The 12,490-nt window shown below is 39.2% G+C and overlaps 1 protein-coding gene across 4 annotated transcripts in view; it reads left to right on the top strand.

Annotated features, from left to right (window-relative positions):
* Positions 1 to 8,963, top strand: part of NRG1 (neuregulin 1) — a 1,391,739-nt gene extending 1,382,776 nt beyond the window's left edge. For all 4 annotated transcript variants that reach the window (XM_069236759.1, XM_069236756.1, XM_069236750.1 and 1 more), the window contains one exon: positions 221 to 8,963. In XM_069236759.1, the coding sequence (XP_069092860.1) occupies positions 221 to 881 (661 nt within the window). In that variant the 3' untranslated portion in view covers positions 882 to 8,963. The remainder of the gene's footprint in view (positions 1 to 220) is intronic.
* Positions 8,964 to 12,490: the final 3,527 nt, after the last annotated feature.

The following is a 12,490-nucleotide window of genomic DNA, read 5'->3' as shown; positions in this document are numbered from 1 at the left end:
TGTGCGTTCTTTGTTTTTAAATGCATCATTTTAGAACTGTCAATAGTCTTTGGAAATTGGAGGCGTGTGCAGTTTTACATGTAAGAAAGCATATGTGGAAAAAACATCAGTTAGGATTTCAAGTGCGAGGATATACATTCGGATCATGCTCATGTTTTGATCTACCACTGTAGGCTCTTTCTTTGTAGGTTTTTAATGTTTTTGTTTTTCTCTCCTTTAGGTATGTCTCAGCCATGACCACCCCTGCTAGAATGTCACCGGTGGACTACCAAACACCATGTTCTCCAAGATCCCCTAATTCAGAAATATCTCCACCGGTATCCAGCTTAACAGTTTCAGCCCCTTCAGTGGCCATCAGTCCATTCATGGAAGAAGAGAGGCCTCTACTTCTTGTCTCACCCCCTCGAATACGGGATAAGAGATACGATCATTACTATACCCAGCAGTTACAGACCTATCACCACCACAATCCTGTCCATGACAGTGGAAGTCTTCCACCAAGTCCTTTGAGGATAGTGGAGGATGAAGAGTATGAAACCACACAGGAATATGAGCCAGTACAGGAGCCTACAAAGAAACTAGTCAACAGCAGGAGATCAAAAAGAACAAAGCCCAATGGTCACATATCCAATCGACTGGAAATGGACACTGACACAAGCTCTCAGAGTTGTAGCTCTGACAGTGAAACAGAAGATGAGCGAATAGGTGAAGATACACCATTCCTGAGTGTACAAAACCCCTTGGCAACCAGCTTAGATTCCGCCACTGCATACCGGTTGACTGAAAGCAGGACTAACCCAACAAGTCGTTTCTCTACACAGGAAGAATTGCAAGCAAGGCTCTCGAGTGTAATGGCTAATCAAGACCCTATAGCTGTATAGAACATAAACATAGATACACCTGTAAAACTTTATTTTATATAATTAAGTATCCCTTCTTAAATTAAACAATTTATTTTATTTTAACTGTTAAGGATTAGACAGAAAATGTTTTATAAATTAAATGTATGTATGTACAAATGTGTTATGTGCCATATGTAGCATTTTTTACAGTATTCCAAAATGAGAACGATATCAATGGTGCCTTTCTGTTATATTATGTTAAAAGCAGGTTTTGTACAGTTCTCGCCGTTGCTACTCCACAGTATTTTTGCAGAACCTCCAAATTTCAGTTTTCGTGGCTTGTGTGTTGCACTAATGGTGTCCATTGGCTATATGAACTGCAAGTGTCGCTGCAGGCCCACGATTTTCTTCAAGGAGTACCCAGATTTATCAGCCCAGTAAAGTATCGCCCAAAATACTTTTTTCTCCATAAATGGTTAGTGTTGGCTTTGAGTATAGAATATCAGTTTGGTCTGTAACCAAGACGTTTGCTTTCATCAGGCACTAAAATAATAGTAGATCCAACAGCCTGCTACCATTAATCACAGCAGGATTATAAAACTACATTAAGTGACAATAAATGTTAGGAAAACATAATAATGTGATGAAAATGTATAACCCGAAGCCCGCCTGCTTCTCTAGAACTGTTGTTTCCATTTTTTGTTTACAACACCCTGTGCTTAAATTATCACATGGGAGTGTAATGTGTTCCTGTTGCGTGAAAATCTGGTTAACCCTGAAATGTTTACTAGGTCTTTCCCAGCTACACTACACAACCACCCTAATTCAAACTACAAGGAGCACTAACTAGGCCTGAAAACCACATAATAAAGGTGCAATCATTTTTGACCACATGTTTTTAAATGTTTAATATTTCATTTTGACAATATTTTTTCATTTTGAAATGTGTTTGACAAGGCTATGACCCTGTTATAAATTACTTTTCTATGAATTGTCATTTTGCTGTGGAGAATATTCTTTGCACTGTACATAGGAAGTTCTTGTTACATAAACCTCTCTTACTTATAGGGTACAACAAAATGTAATTTTTTAATAAAACAAAAATCCTTACAAAATACAGCCAAATGTTGCTAAAATAGCAACTGTGCAACCTATTTTCTTAACAAATATATTTATTTGAAAATCCACTTATGTAGACAAGCACGTTTGCCTTAATTAGGCCATGAAGTGCATGAGAATGGTTTATTAGGAATGTGCATGTGACTAGCGGTTTAATGACACTCTGTAACTGTTTATGTACCAGTGTTGGAAATATTGCACCTTTTACGAGCAAACTCATTTTCTTTCTTTCATTCCTTGTTTTCTGAGTTATTCTAAATGGCCAAGATACCCTCCTGCTGCTTCTTTTTGCACCACAATTCTATTAACACCTGCTAAACTCTGGCACATAAATAAAGAATAAAATGTCCTTATGTCATTTAACAACAATTGCTGACATGTTTTGGAGAAGGTATTTAAATATAAGCACGATATGTTCAGAGAAGATTATCTTTAGCAAACTCAGAATTATCTGAAACCCATAAAGAATATTAATTTTCATTTTGGAGCGAGGAAGTTAAATATGTTTCATTATTTTTGGTTTTCAGCTAAGCAAAAAACTGCACATAAATCTATATTCAAGATTTCTGTCTTTAGAATTACTTTTTGTACTTACTCTTTTGTTTCTATATTCTTATAAGGTGTCTTAACTGTTATTTTTTGAGCCATGGGTTTTGCATCCACCTGTAAGCAATATTCTCTTCGTGAGGGCGTGACAACTGGCTTCATTCAAATATGTGACGTGTGCCAGTGTGGGCCATATTTTCCAGAATTAGCGTTTTGTACTCTTGCCTGCTCCCCTCCAGTTTGTTGTGTTACATGTATACCACTGATGTGGGTGTTAGATTGTGTCTGTACAGCCTGTATTATTTCTCTGGTGAAGTTTTTGTTTCCTTCTGTTTCTATATCCAAAATCCTGACGTCATAATGGTTATCTGTGCTTGTCCTTGCGGTCGTGGGTCTATCGTTTGTATCAAGTGTGGATTACAAATGGATGCATGGAGTGTAATTGCATGGGGAAGCTTACAAATGGAAATATGACACTGGTGAACAAAACCAAGCCCGAGCTTGCACATCAACTATATTGGCTTTCTTCATTAAAATACCTAAAAACCTGCAGTTATGTGCAAAATGGAATGGCTACATATTACACTTTTGAATTATAGATTGTTTTGTAAATAACATGTACACTTCATGGATGTAAGTTGTAGCTCATTTACTGTCTTGTGAGTTCTATGTCAGCAATCCTATCATTTTTTGTGTAAGTGAAAATAATATAATGGATTTTAATATTTATGTTATGACAGTTTAATGAGAGAGTTTTAATATTATTTTAAAATGAAACTTCATTGTTTTACCTTTTTTTTTTGCCAAATGTTACGTATCCTATTTTCCTTGTATTTTTTAAAATAATTTATTGTTCAGAACACAGAATGTATCTGTAATGGAAAATATGCATAGAATGAATGTCACAAGGTACTGAGATAAACTCAAGTCTTTACTATCACAATTACTAATACTTTATTTTCTGTATTCTTTCATTTTGATACATACGTTTTATCATTTGACATTACTACATCATTTGACATTACTAAAACTGTCAACATCTAACAATGTGTATGAAATTGCTTTATTGGCATTCTTTTAGAACACTTACTGATCAAAGGTATAGAGCAATATTATAAAGCTATTTCGCAGGAAAAGGAGCGTTCCTAAAGTGGTGCTGCCCCTGAATGTAAATATATTGTTTCCGAAGCCAAAAATGTAAGGAACCTTGTTACAAACAGGAATCCAGCGACTTGAGAGAAATATCCTCCATCCTTTAATTGGCTGCCACTTGTGTTTTGTTGGAGGCGCTAAAGCCCCTCAGTGATCTGCTATTGAACCTTTATCTGATCACCAATGTTTCATTTGTAAAAGCATATCTGCAGAGGACAACCTTTGGTCAGAAGCCTGTAGTATTACTGTAAGTTGTCCGGATTGCTGAATACCAAGACTGTATAGTCTTGATTTCACCTCAGGCCTCTTCCATCAACATACTCTCCCTACTCCTTTATCTCAATCCTCCAGGATCTGTCTTAGCACTGATTTCTCCCTTCATAGCTATTTTTCATCTTTCTCTCCCCCCTTTTCTGGCTCCTTACTCTTGTTCTGATTCAAAGTCTAATAATTGAAAATACGATTACCAAAAAAGTGTGCTGGGGGCCTCACCTGCAGTCACCTGCTCAAATTAAGCATTTCCGATAACAGAACATGAATCTCGAAAGTGGGGATAGTAAAAAAACTGTTAGGACAATGGGCAAATGGGGTAGACATACTTTGGGTTAGACAGTTATGAAGAAGAATAAATTTCAAGTGTTAGCTGCAATATTTAAAGTAGACTTCAGTATGATTCTGGTCCGTTAAGCTGTTTCTGTTATCAATGAATTCCAAATAAGGGACCAACAAGTGTCAGGAAAGGCTTTCTTAAGATGTTAAGGTATAGGACCAATCAAATAATGATGGTTACACAGTATGCAGGTCGTTGTTCATGAAGGAGACTGTGTTAATGGATGTCTGCATGTACCACAGGGTCTCAGAATAACTAGATTGCCTGATAACACCGAGGGTTCTGGTGGACCATGTTTTGGAGATTTGAACATATGCTGTGGCATTCTGTCAACTTGGAGTGTATTCTTTTCCCATTGATATCTAACGGACTACAATACCTCCTGCAGTTGAGTCTGAACCTGACTGAAGACAGACCTCTCACTCTTAGCAGATATGTAGTGGATCTGAATACAAGATTCCCATCTCATAGAGCTGTAATTTGCTTCACATCACTGAAGTAATCCTGATATTTGTCTTAAAGGTTTAACTTGTTTTTTTCCTTAAACTTTGAAAAACATGTCATTGTACACTATGTGGATGTTAAACATTTGATTACATTATTTTATTTTTCTATGCCAACAAGGCTTACATTAGTAATAAAATTTCATTTTCAGTTGCGTAAGTAGATACAATGCCATCAAATAAATGCCTGGTTTGAGATGTATGAAGAAATCATGTTTCCTCTTATTTGCAATGACATTATATGTCTCTTGCTGGTCCTTCACAAGAAGAATGCCACTCATTCCAGCCGCTACAAAAGTAGAACATCTAAATCCTAAAATCAATAGATGGGCCATGGACAATGAAGCAACTTATAGCATCATGTCTATTATCATTATATAATACTATCTTTGATTGACATGTAACATTCATTTAATTATCTGAGGTTTAATGTGATTCTGTTCAGTCGTAGAATATTTATTAAGAATTAGACCAATTGAACTGTGAGAGTTCTATTTGAGACCGTGGATTGCATAGGGACAATAATGGCTTGTCCAGACCTTCTGCTCCAACAGCCAATGTTTGTTTTTCTGTTTCTCCCTTTTTTAAATTATATCATTCTACCCTATTTCCTAATACAATTTATAGCCCTTCTGAATTTAGCTATTTTTTTTCCCTGTAGTTGTTTGTGAAGGTATAAAATGTACACAAAAAGCTTTATTTTGGTATAACAATTGAGATTAGTGCTTCACATCGAAAGTGAGTATATTCATGGCACAAGTAAGTGAGCAGTACAAAATGTAATATATATAGTAGGTGGAAGCGCTGTTTATGACCATTCGCCTATATATATATATATATATATATATATATATATATATATATTACACACATACATACACACACACATACACCTTGACTACCTAAAGGAATTAATATTGCCCAACCGGGACATTGGTCAATTTTGAGTTTATGAAACTGACCTAGCATCTCTTGCAAAAGGGGCGTGATGTGGCCAAGCCTTATAAAATCTTTTGATGTGTGGGCTCCCAAGTACAAATCAAGGGTGGTTACTAATATTCTGTGATTGGAGCTCTTCACATGAGCACCAGTTACATTACACAATGACACATTACATTTTTTCGGCACGCCATTTACATATTTTCCAGTTTTAAAAGTGTTGAAAGCGCAGCGTGGCCTTTCCTCCCATGTTTACTCATAGTTGTTGGTAATACACACTGGCATGTTTTTTAATATTATAAAAATGTTCATGTACGTTTATAAAATATAGAATTATTTTGGGAAACTGACAAAGTAGGTCTACTTTAAAACGTAATACACATGTAATGCTGACCTAAATGCGGAGAGGAGATCTCAAGAGACACAAATGATTAGCTTACCCAACGTATGAACATTCGAAAGCTACACTATAGCTTGCCAGATGTTGCACCTTCAGCCTCCAAACATTTAATAACAACATGTTACTTTCAGAAGATTGTTCTTTCCAGTGGTACGTACTAAGTTTGCAAAGTGCACACCCCAAACCCTTAGTGGAGTTTAAACACTGAGGTGCAGTGAACACATGATCTAGATTACAAAAAGACTCCTAATATGCAGGACCATTCCTTTTAAAGTAGTTGCTTGGCATTTACAATGTCCTCCAATTCCAATGCGACTATTGGAATTTACAGCCCATTTTCAGTTTAAGTTGGACACATTGATGAGCGTCCTGGTGGTTTATATTTCTTACCAATACTAAGACATAGTTTAAAATTTCAGTACCCTCACATCTCTATTATATTTTGATAATGTATTATGTGTTGTGTTTCTGGTGAATTTGCCATTTATTACAACCACTACCACCAAGTTGTGTGTTTTGGAAGTAGATCAGTGTATCATTAAATCATTTCCATCATGAAGTGGCAATCATCCTGACGTAGAGTGTTCACAATTATTCTGTGTGGAGTTTGAATATTCCCCTGTCCCCACATTTATTATCGGAAATAATCATGTTTTTTTTTATTTTTTATCAACCACATTCAGAACAATCTTGTTATATTTTGAGAAGAGTAACCATAAAAAATTATAAACCTTTGATAGAAACATTACGATAATCACAAAAGGTCCTGAGAGACCACATTTAAATATAAAAATAACTTTACAAGTTTATTAAAAGTTAATCAACTTATCCGGGCTCACTATACTTCTGTCATATTGAGAGATAAATTAAAAAGGCTCTAAAGTGTGGTAATGGTACAAAATCATGACTACAAAACACAATAAAAAGGTTCAAAAGTGTCATTGCTTGTGTGGGAAAGCTCATGGTAACTGCACACAATCATGCACATATATTGTACCAATTGTCACAATAGAAACATTGACAGTGTCTAAATAGCAAACCCGAAAAGCACTGTACAATATGACTTAAGTATGTTTAATTCAGACAGTTACCCTGTACAGCACAGTAAAGGGCCAAACTATTTTCTCTGAAAATCAGCATTTTGTTTGAAAACCACAAAGCAGAGTCTCCTACTATACTTCAGTTTTGATTCTGTTGATCAGCTTCTGCCAGTGTTACAGAGATGAAAGCCTAGCAACTCTCCCTGTCCGTTGCCCACGAACCTGGTCTAATCACTGCTATCATACTGCTACTTAATCATTCTTACACCAACTTCACTATTCCTTCATATTCTTTTATTTAAAAAAACTAGTTATCTAAAAAGTGTTAAGCCATTGACGTACGTTTTATATATGTGTGTGTATGTTGGTGTTAATAAAGCATAAGTTGCCTACTTGCCCTCCATTTTATTTGGCATTGGAATTGCACACTCTGGATGTATATGGTATTTTTATAGGGCATCCCTAACCAAAAGACAGTGGAGCACTGTACCTGATAAAAGAATGTACGAAAGGAACAAATACATCTTCAAGTGGAAGACCACTTAATTAGCTTCATGCAGAACAATACGATTCTTCATGTAGAAGAGGGCTAAAAAAATATACTCCTCTGAATAGCTCACCAGTGGGTCTGCTACCCACCTGACATCTTGTCTTCACTTGTCATTTTACATTTTTTGCTTCCACTCCATCAAACAGTGTGTGTCCGTTGCATCAAAAAGTATACACAGGTCTGAACGTAGAAGTTCAGTGTTCAAACGTTCTTACTTTTCCTTCCCCGTCTAGATTTATTGCTGTCATTGTAAAGCTCTCTTTGAGAGCCACTGTTGAATAGTATACTGAGCAAGATAGACCCAGTTGTGCCAGGATTTAAAATGTGGTTTGTGTCTTGATTATACCTCATTATTTAATTGATAGCTCACAAGTCATGTGGTTGTTGCTGTCTCAATACCACTCTGAACTGCTAGAATTTGTTCTCCAAAGCATATTGCTTTTCGTCTGTGCAAGTCAAATTGTAAAAAGGAAAGCTCTTCCAAAGTTAAGCATGTTGCATGAGCATTAACTCCAGTAGTCCCAAAGATTCCTTCCAGTACAATCTCTTGGTGTATTTTCTTTGTCCTTCCCCCAAAAAATGTTTCCCAAGACTTGCATAATTGGTACGATAAAAGGCAAATCATCCAGATTTGACATTTTGGAACTGTTTTATGTATTTTAGAAATGTATAAATGTGGATTGGTGAAAAAAATAGCTGAAATATTTTGGAATAATCTCATATATGGATTCAAAGATGGTTTCTTTTATATGCCTTGTTGCAATCAATACCATATATTCCATGATTAGTTACTCCATTACAGCCAAGTCTCATCCATATATGTTAACAGTTTATTGAATGAAAAGAATTAAAAATACATTTGTGGGATTCATTTGTTCGTAAAGATGTTTTTGTAAATCTCTGTTACCTTTTTTTTTATACCCATTGGACTCCAACTCTGACTAAAGTTAGAAAAGTCATTTTTACAAATATCTAATTTGGATTCATTTGATGGCGCAGCAATTTATGAATCTCTAGCTTGAAAGTACCCTCTGTAATCTGAACGTTTTTTCCAGATTTCCCGATTTTAGTATTTCCTGCAAGGATGGAGTGCTCCAAAAAGGGATTAGAATGTAATATTTAGGTACGAGACAGTCATAATTTTTTTTGTCATGAGCATTAATCATGAAAATGCAATAAGATGGTCTTTGAGTCATCCCTCTTCAGCGGTTGTGTGGGTGTCTCGTACAGCATTGCTTAAATAAAATATAATTCACACAGGGGTTTTTGTCTTGCTCATCGTCGGTTTGTTCTCTGGTAACTAAGTGTAAGCAACCTTGTTTCTATCAGTAGCGTTTTTGTCAACAGTTTTTCTATTTTCCAACAGTATCTAAGATTTCACACTAATATAGGCACATGACCAGCGAGCACCACAGCATTAGCAGAAGCATAAATCACCAGATAAGCTGCGGGTAATAGGGGCAATGGAATTGATGAATAGGTTTGAGGACTTGCACACCACTTGGATATTCCCTCCCAAGAAATGTAAGCTCTTCTGAATACATGCGGAATGGGATTTCAAAACATTGGATAAAGTCTTTCAAAAGGCATTTAGAAACTGTCCTGGTAAAAGCATGTACACTTGACTACGGTTCTGCCCATCCTGAGAAACTGCAAGCAGTGGCCCAGCTCATAACTTTGACATTTGGAAATCTATATAAAATCAATCAGTATCTGCACAAAATAGCACCCTTGTGGGGGTCGTTCTTCAAGGCCTCTTCTGCCTTCCCTACATTAAGTAATTGGCAGATGGGGTAGATATGGCAATACTGCGCTACCGAAAATGGGGGTGAAAATTAAAGTTTTCACGTGTGGGCCTCTCCATGCTACACATGAGCAAGGGTAGCAAAGAGTATGGTGCTACTACCTGGCGTGTAGATTATACCAAGAGACAATCCACTGGTACCACCACTCTTAATCCACTTATCACCCCTCCTCGAGGCCCCCCCAACTGGGCTGTTATTTTGAAGGGTGACTAGATCAATCAGCGAATGTAATGTATGGTTGTACATGGGAAGAAAAGTGGCTAGGTTGGGGGTGGATAGCAAAGTATATAGGGCAAAGCAACTCCCTTGCTACTGCATTTGCTCAAGCATTCCCTTTGGTGACATGGTGCACAACCTTTTGACTCCTGACTTTGCAAAGCATTTGAAGACCAACAAGCAAGAAGGATACCCACAGCCACCTGAAATCACAGACAATTCTAAAGGCATATTTTGAGTCAGTGATAATAGTTGTTAACCTTTCAATCCAAGAGTGCACATACGGATACGAGCAATTAGTACATCTACCTGAGCAGAATAAATTATTTTTAGTACATTGCTTTCTAAGACACAGTACATACACCATAAGACACTATCAAGCAGCCTGGTTACCTTTGTAAACAAGAACTACCATCAAAGAAAAAACACTAATTAAACACTAATTCTAGATCATTGTATTAAATACAATAAGGTTTGTTAATATGGGCATTAATCATCAATTATGAGTTTTACCATCACGGAGTAGGTAACCTTGAAGCAGGGTTTAAGGGATAGCACATACATAGATGACCATGAAGGAGAAACGGCTGGCCATCAAGGAAAAACAGGTTGTTCGTGGAAGAGAGAGCTGCAACCAAGGGCCTTGAAGGAGAAAAAACAGGCCTTGGAGGAGTGAAAATTATTGCTGACTCATGAAGGGAGTCAGGAGAAGCTGAATTTAAAAGCAAAGAAACAGAGTCCAGTAAAGATGGTGGCAGTGACACAGAGGTGCTAAGAGTAGGTAAAAGGGTCTACATTCCCACTGACTTGGTGTCTGGCTATGTCAATCAGTCAGTCAGTTATTTGTGTAGTACGACTTATCACCTGTGGGGTCTCAAGGCCCTGTTGCAGGCGTGCTGCTCACTCAAAAAGCCAGGTCTTGAGATCTTTCCTGAACTACTTCAACGAGGTGGCCTGTCTGAGGTTGAGTGGGAGTGTGTTCCATGTCCGGGCTGCGGGATAACAGAAGGATCGGCCTCCGGCTGTGCTCTTCCTTATCCTGGGGTTGGCGGCGAGGGTGAGTAGGGAAGATCGGTGCTGCCTGGTGGGGGTGTAGGTCAGGCAGTGGTTAAGGTAGACCAGTCTCATGTTGTGAAGTGCCTTGTAGGTGATGCGTTTGTCAACCGGGAGCCAATGCAGGTCTCAGAGGTGGGTAGAGATGTGGCGGGGGATGTCCAGGATGAGTCTGGCTGCTGCATTCCGGATTCTCTGTAGTCTTGTCTGGAGCTTGTTTGTGATGCTGGCATAGAGTGCGTTGCCATAGTCCAGTTTGCTGCTGACAAGCACGTGGCTGGCTAGCCTTCTTGTCTCTGTAGGCATCCACTTGAAAATCTTCCAAAGCAGGCGCAGAGTGTGGAAGCTGCATGATCAGACAGCGTTGATTTGGCGGGTCATGGAGAATGTGGCATCCAGGATGATGCCCAGGTTGCTTGCGTGGTCGGTGGGGGTGGGGGCGTTTCCTAGGGTGGTAGTCCACCAGGATTCATCCCAGGCGGAGGGGGTGGAGCCGATTACGAGGCTTTGTCTTGTCCAAGTTGAGTTTGAGGCAGGTGGTTTCCATCCATGCGGCTGATGTTCTCATTCTGCCATGGAAATTTCTCTTGTCTGTTGATGGGTCGTTGTTCAAGGAGAGGAGAGGATCAGTTGGTTATAGTCAGCCTAGGATACGATGTTAAGGCTGTGTTGTCTGACAATTTTAGCGAGCAGGGCCATGTAGATGTTGAAGAGGGTCAGGCTTAGGTAGGATTCCTGGGGGTACTCCGCAGCATGTTTCTTTGGGTGCCGAGGTGAACAGCTGGAGTCTGACACTCTGGGTTCTTCCGGTGAGGAAGGATCAAATCCATTCAAGTGCTTCACAGTGGATGCCGTCTTGGAGTCTGGTGCAGAGGATGGAGTGGGACACTGTTGAATGCAGTGGAGAGGTCGAGGAGGATGAGAGCGACCATGTCTCTGTGGTCCAGGATGGTGCAGATGTCATCAGTGGCTGCGAGGAGGGCTGTTTCGGTGCTGTGGTTTCTCCCGAATCTGGACTGAAAGGGATCAAGGACCTGGTTTGCTTCAGGGAACTCCATGAGTTGCATGTTGATGGCCCTTTCAGTTGCTGGGAAGGAGAGCAGAGATATGGGTCTGTAATTCTTGAAATCCCCTGGGTCAGGGGAGGGTTTCTTTAGGAGTGGGTTGATCTCTGCGTGCTTCCAGTCGGATGGGAAGATGTCCGTTTCGATGGAACGGTTGATAGTCCAGCAGAGATCTGGTGCGATGGTGGCGCTGGCCAGGTTGAAAATGTGATGTGGGCACAGGTCTGAGGGTGCCCCTGAGTGGATGGACTTTGAGTTTCTGGGTGTCTTCTGCAGAGATAGGGGCCTTGTGGTTCAGGGTCTGGTGCAGCATGGGGTCAGTGGTGGTGCTGGAGGGCTATGGGCTGGGCTTTGGTTTTTGAATCCTTCGCATATATCCTGGATTTTCCAGTGGCAAGGTCGTCTCAGAGGTCTTGACCGGGAGATGTCTGTGGTGTCAATTCCCGGGCTTTTGAATTCCTTGACTATGGTGAAGAGCTCCTTGCTATTGTGTGCGCTGGTGCTGATGCGTTCTTGAATGGCAGCTTTCTGGGAGGCTCTGAGCTTGTGGTGCGGGGTGAATGTGTTTTTGTAGGCTGTGTTGTCTTCAGTTGTTTACTGTTTCTCTACTTTCATTCCAGTCTTCGTTCCACTTTTCTTGCGGTGCCAGTA

Source organism: Pleurodeles waltl, chromosome 1_2 (assembly GCF_031143425.1).
Source record: "Pleurodeles waltl isolate 20211129_DDA chromosome 1_2, aPleWal1.hap1.20221129, whole genome shotgun sequence".
In the NCBI taxonomy this organism is placed as follows: domain Eukaryota; kingdom Metazoa; phylum Chordata; class Amphibia; order Caudata; family Salamandridae; genus Pleurodeles; species Pleurodeles waltl.
Note: the sequence above shows the minus strand (reverse complement) of the source record. Positions and strands in the feature narration are given on the sequence as shown.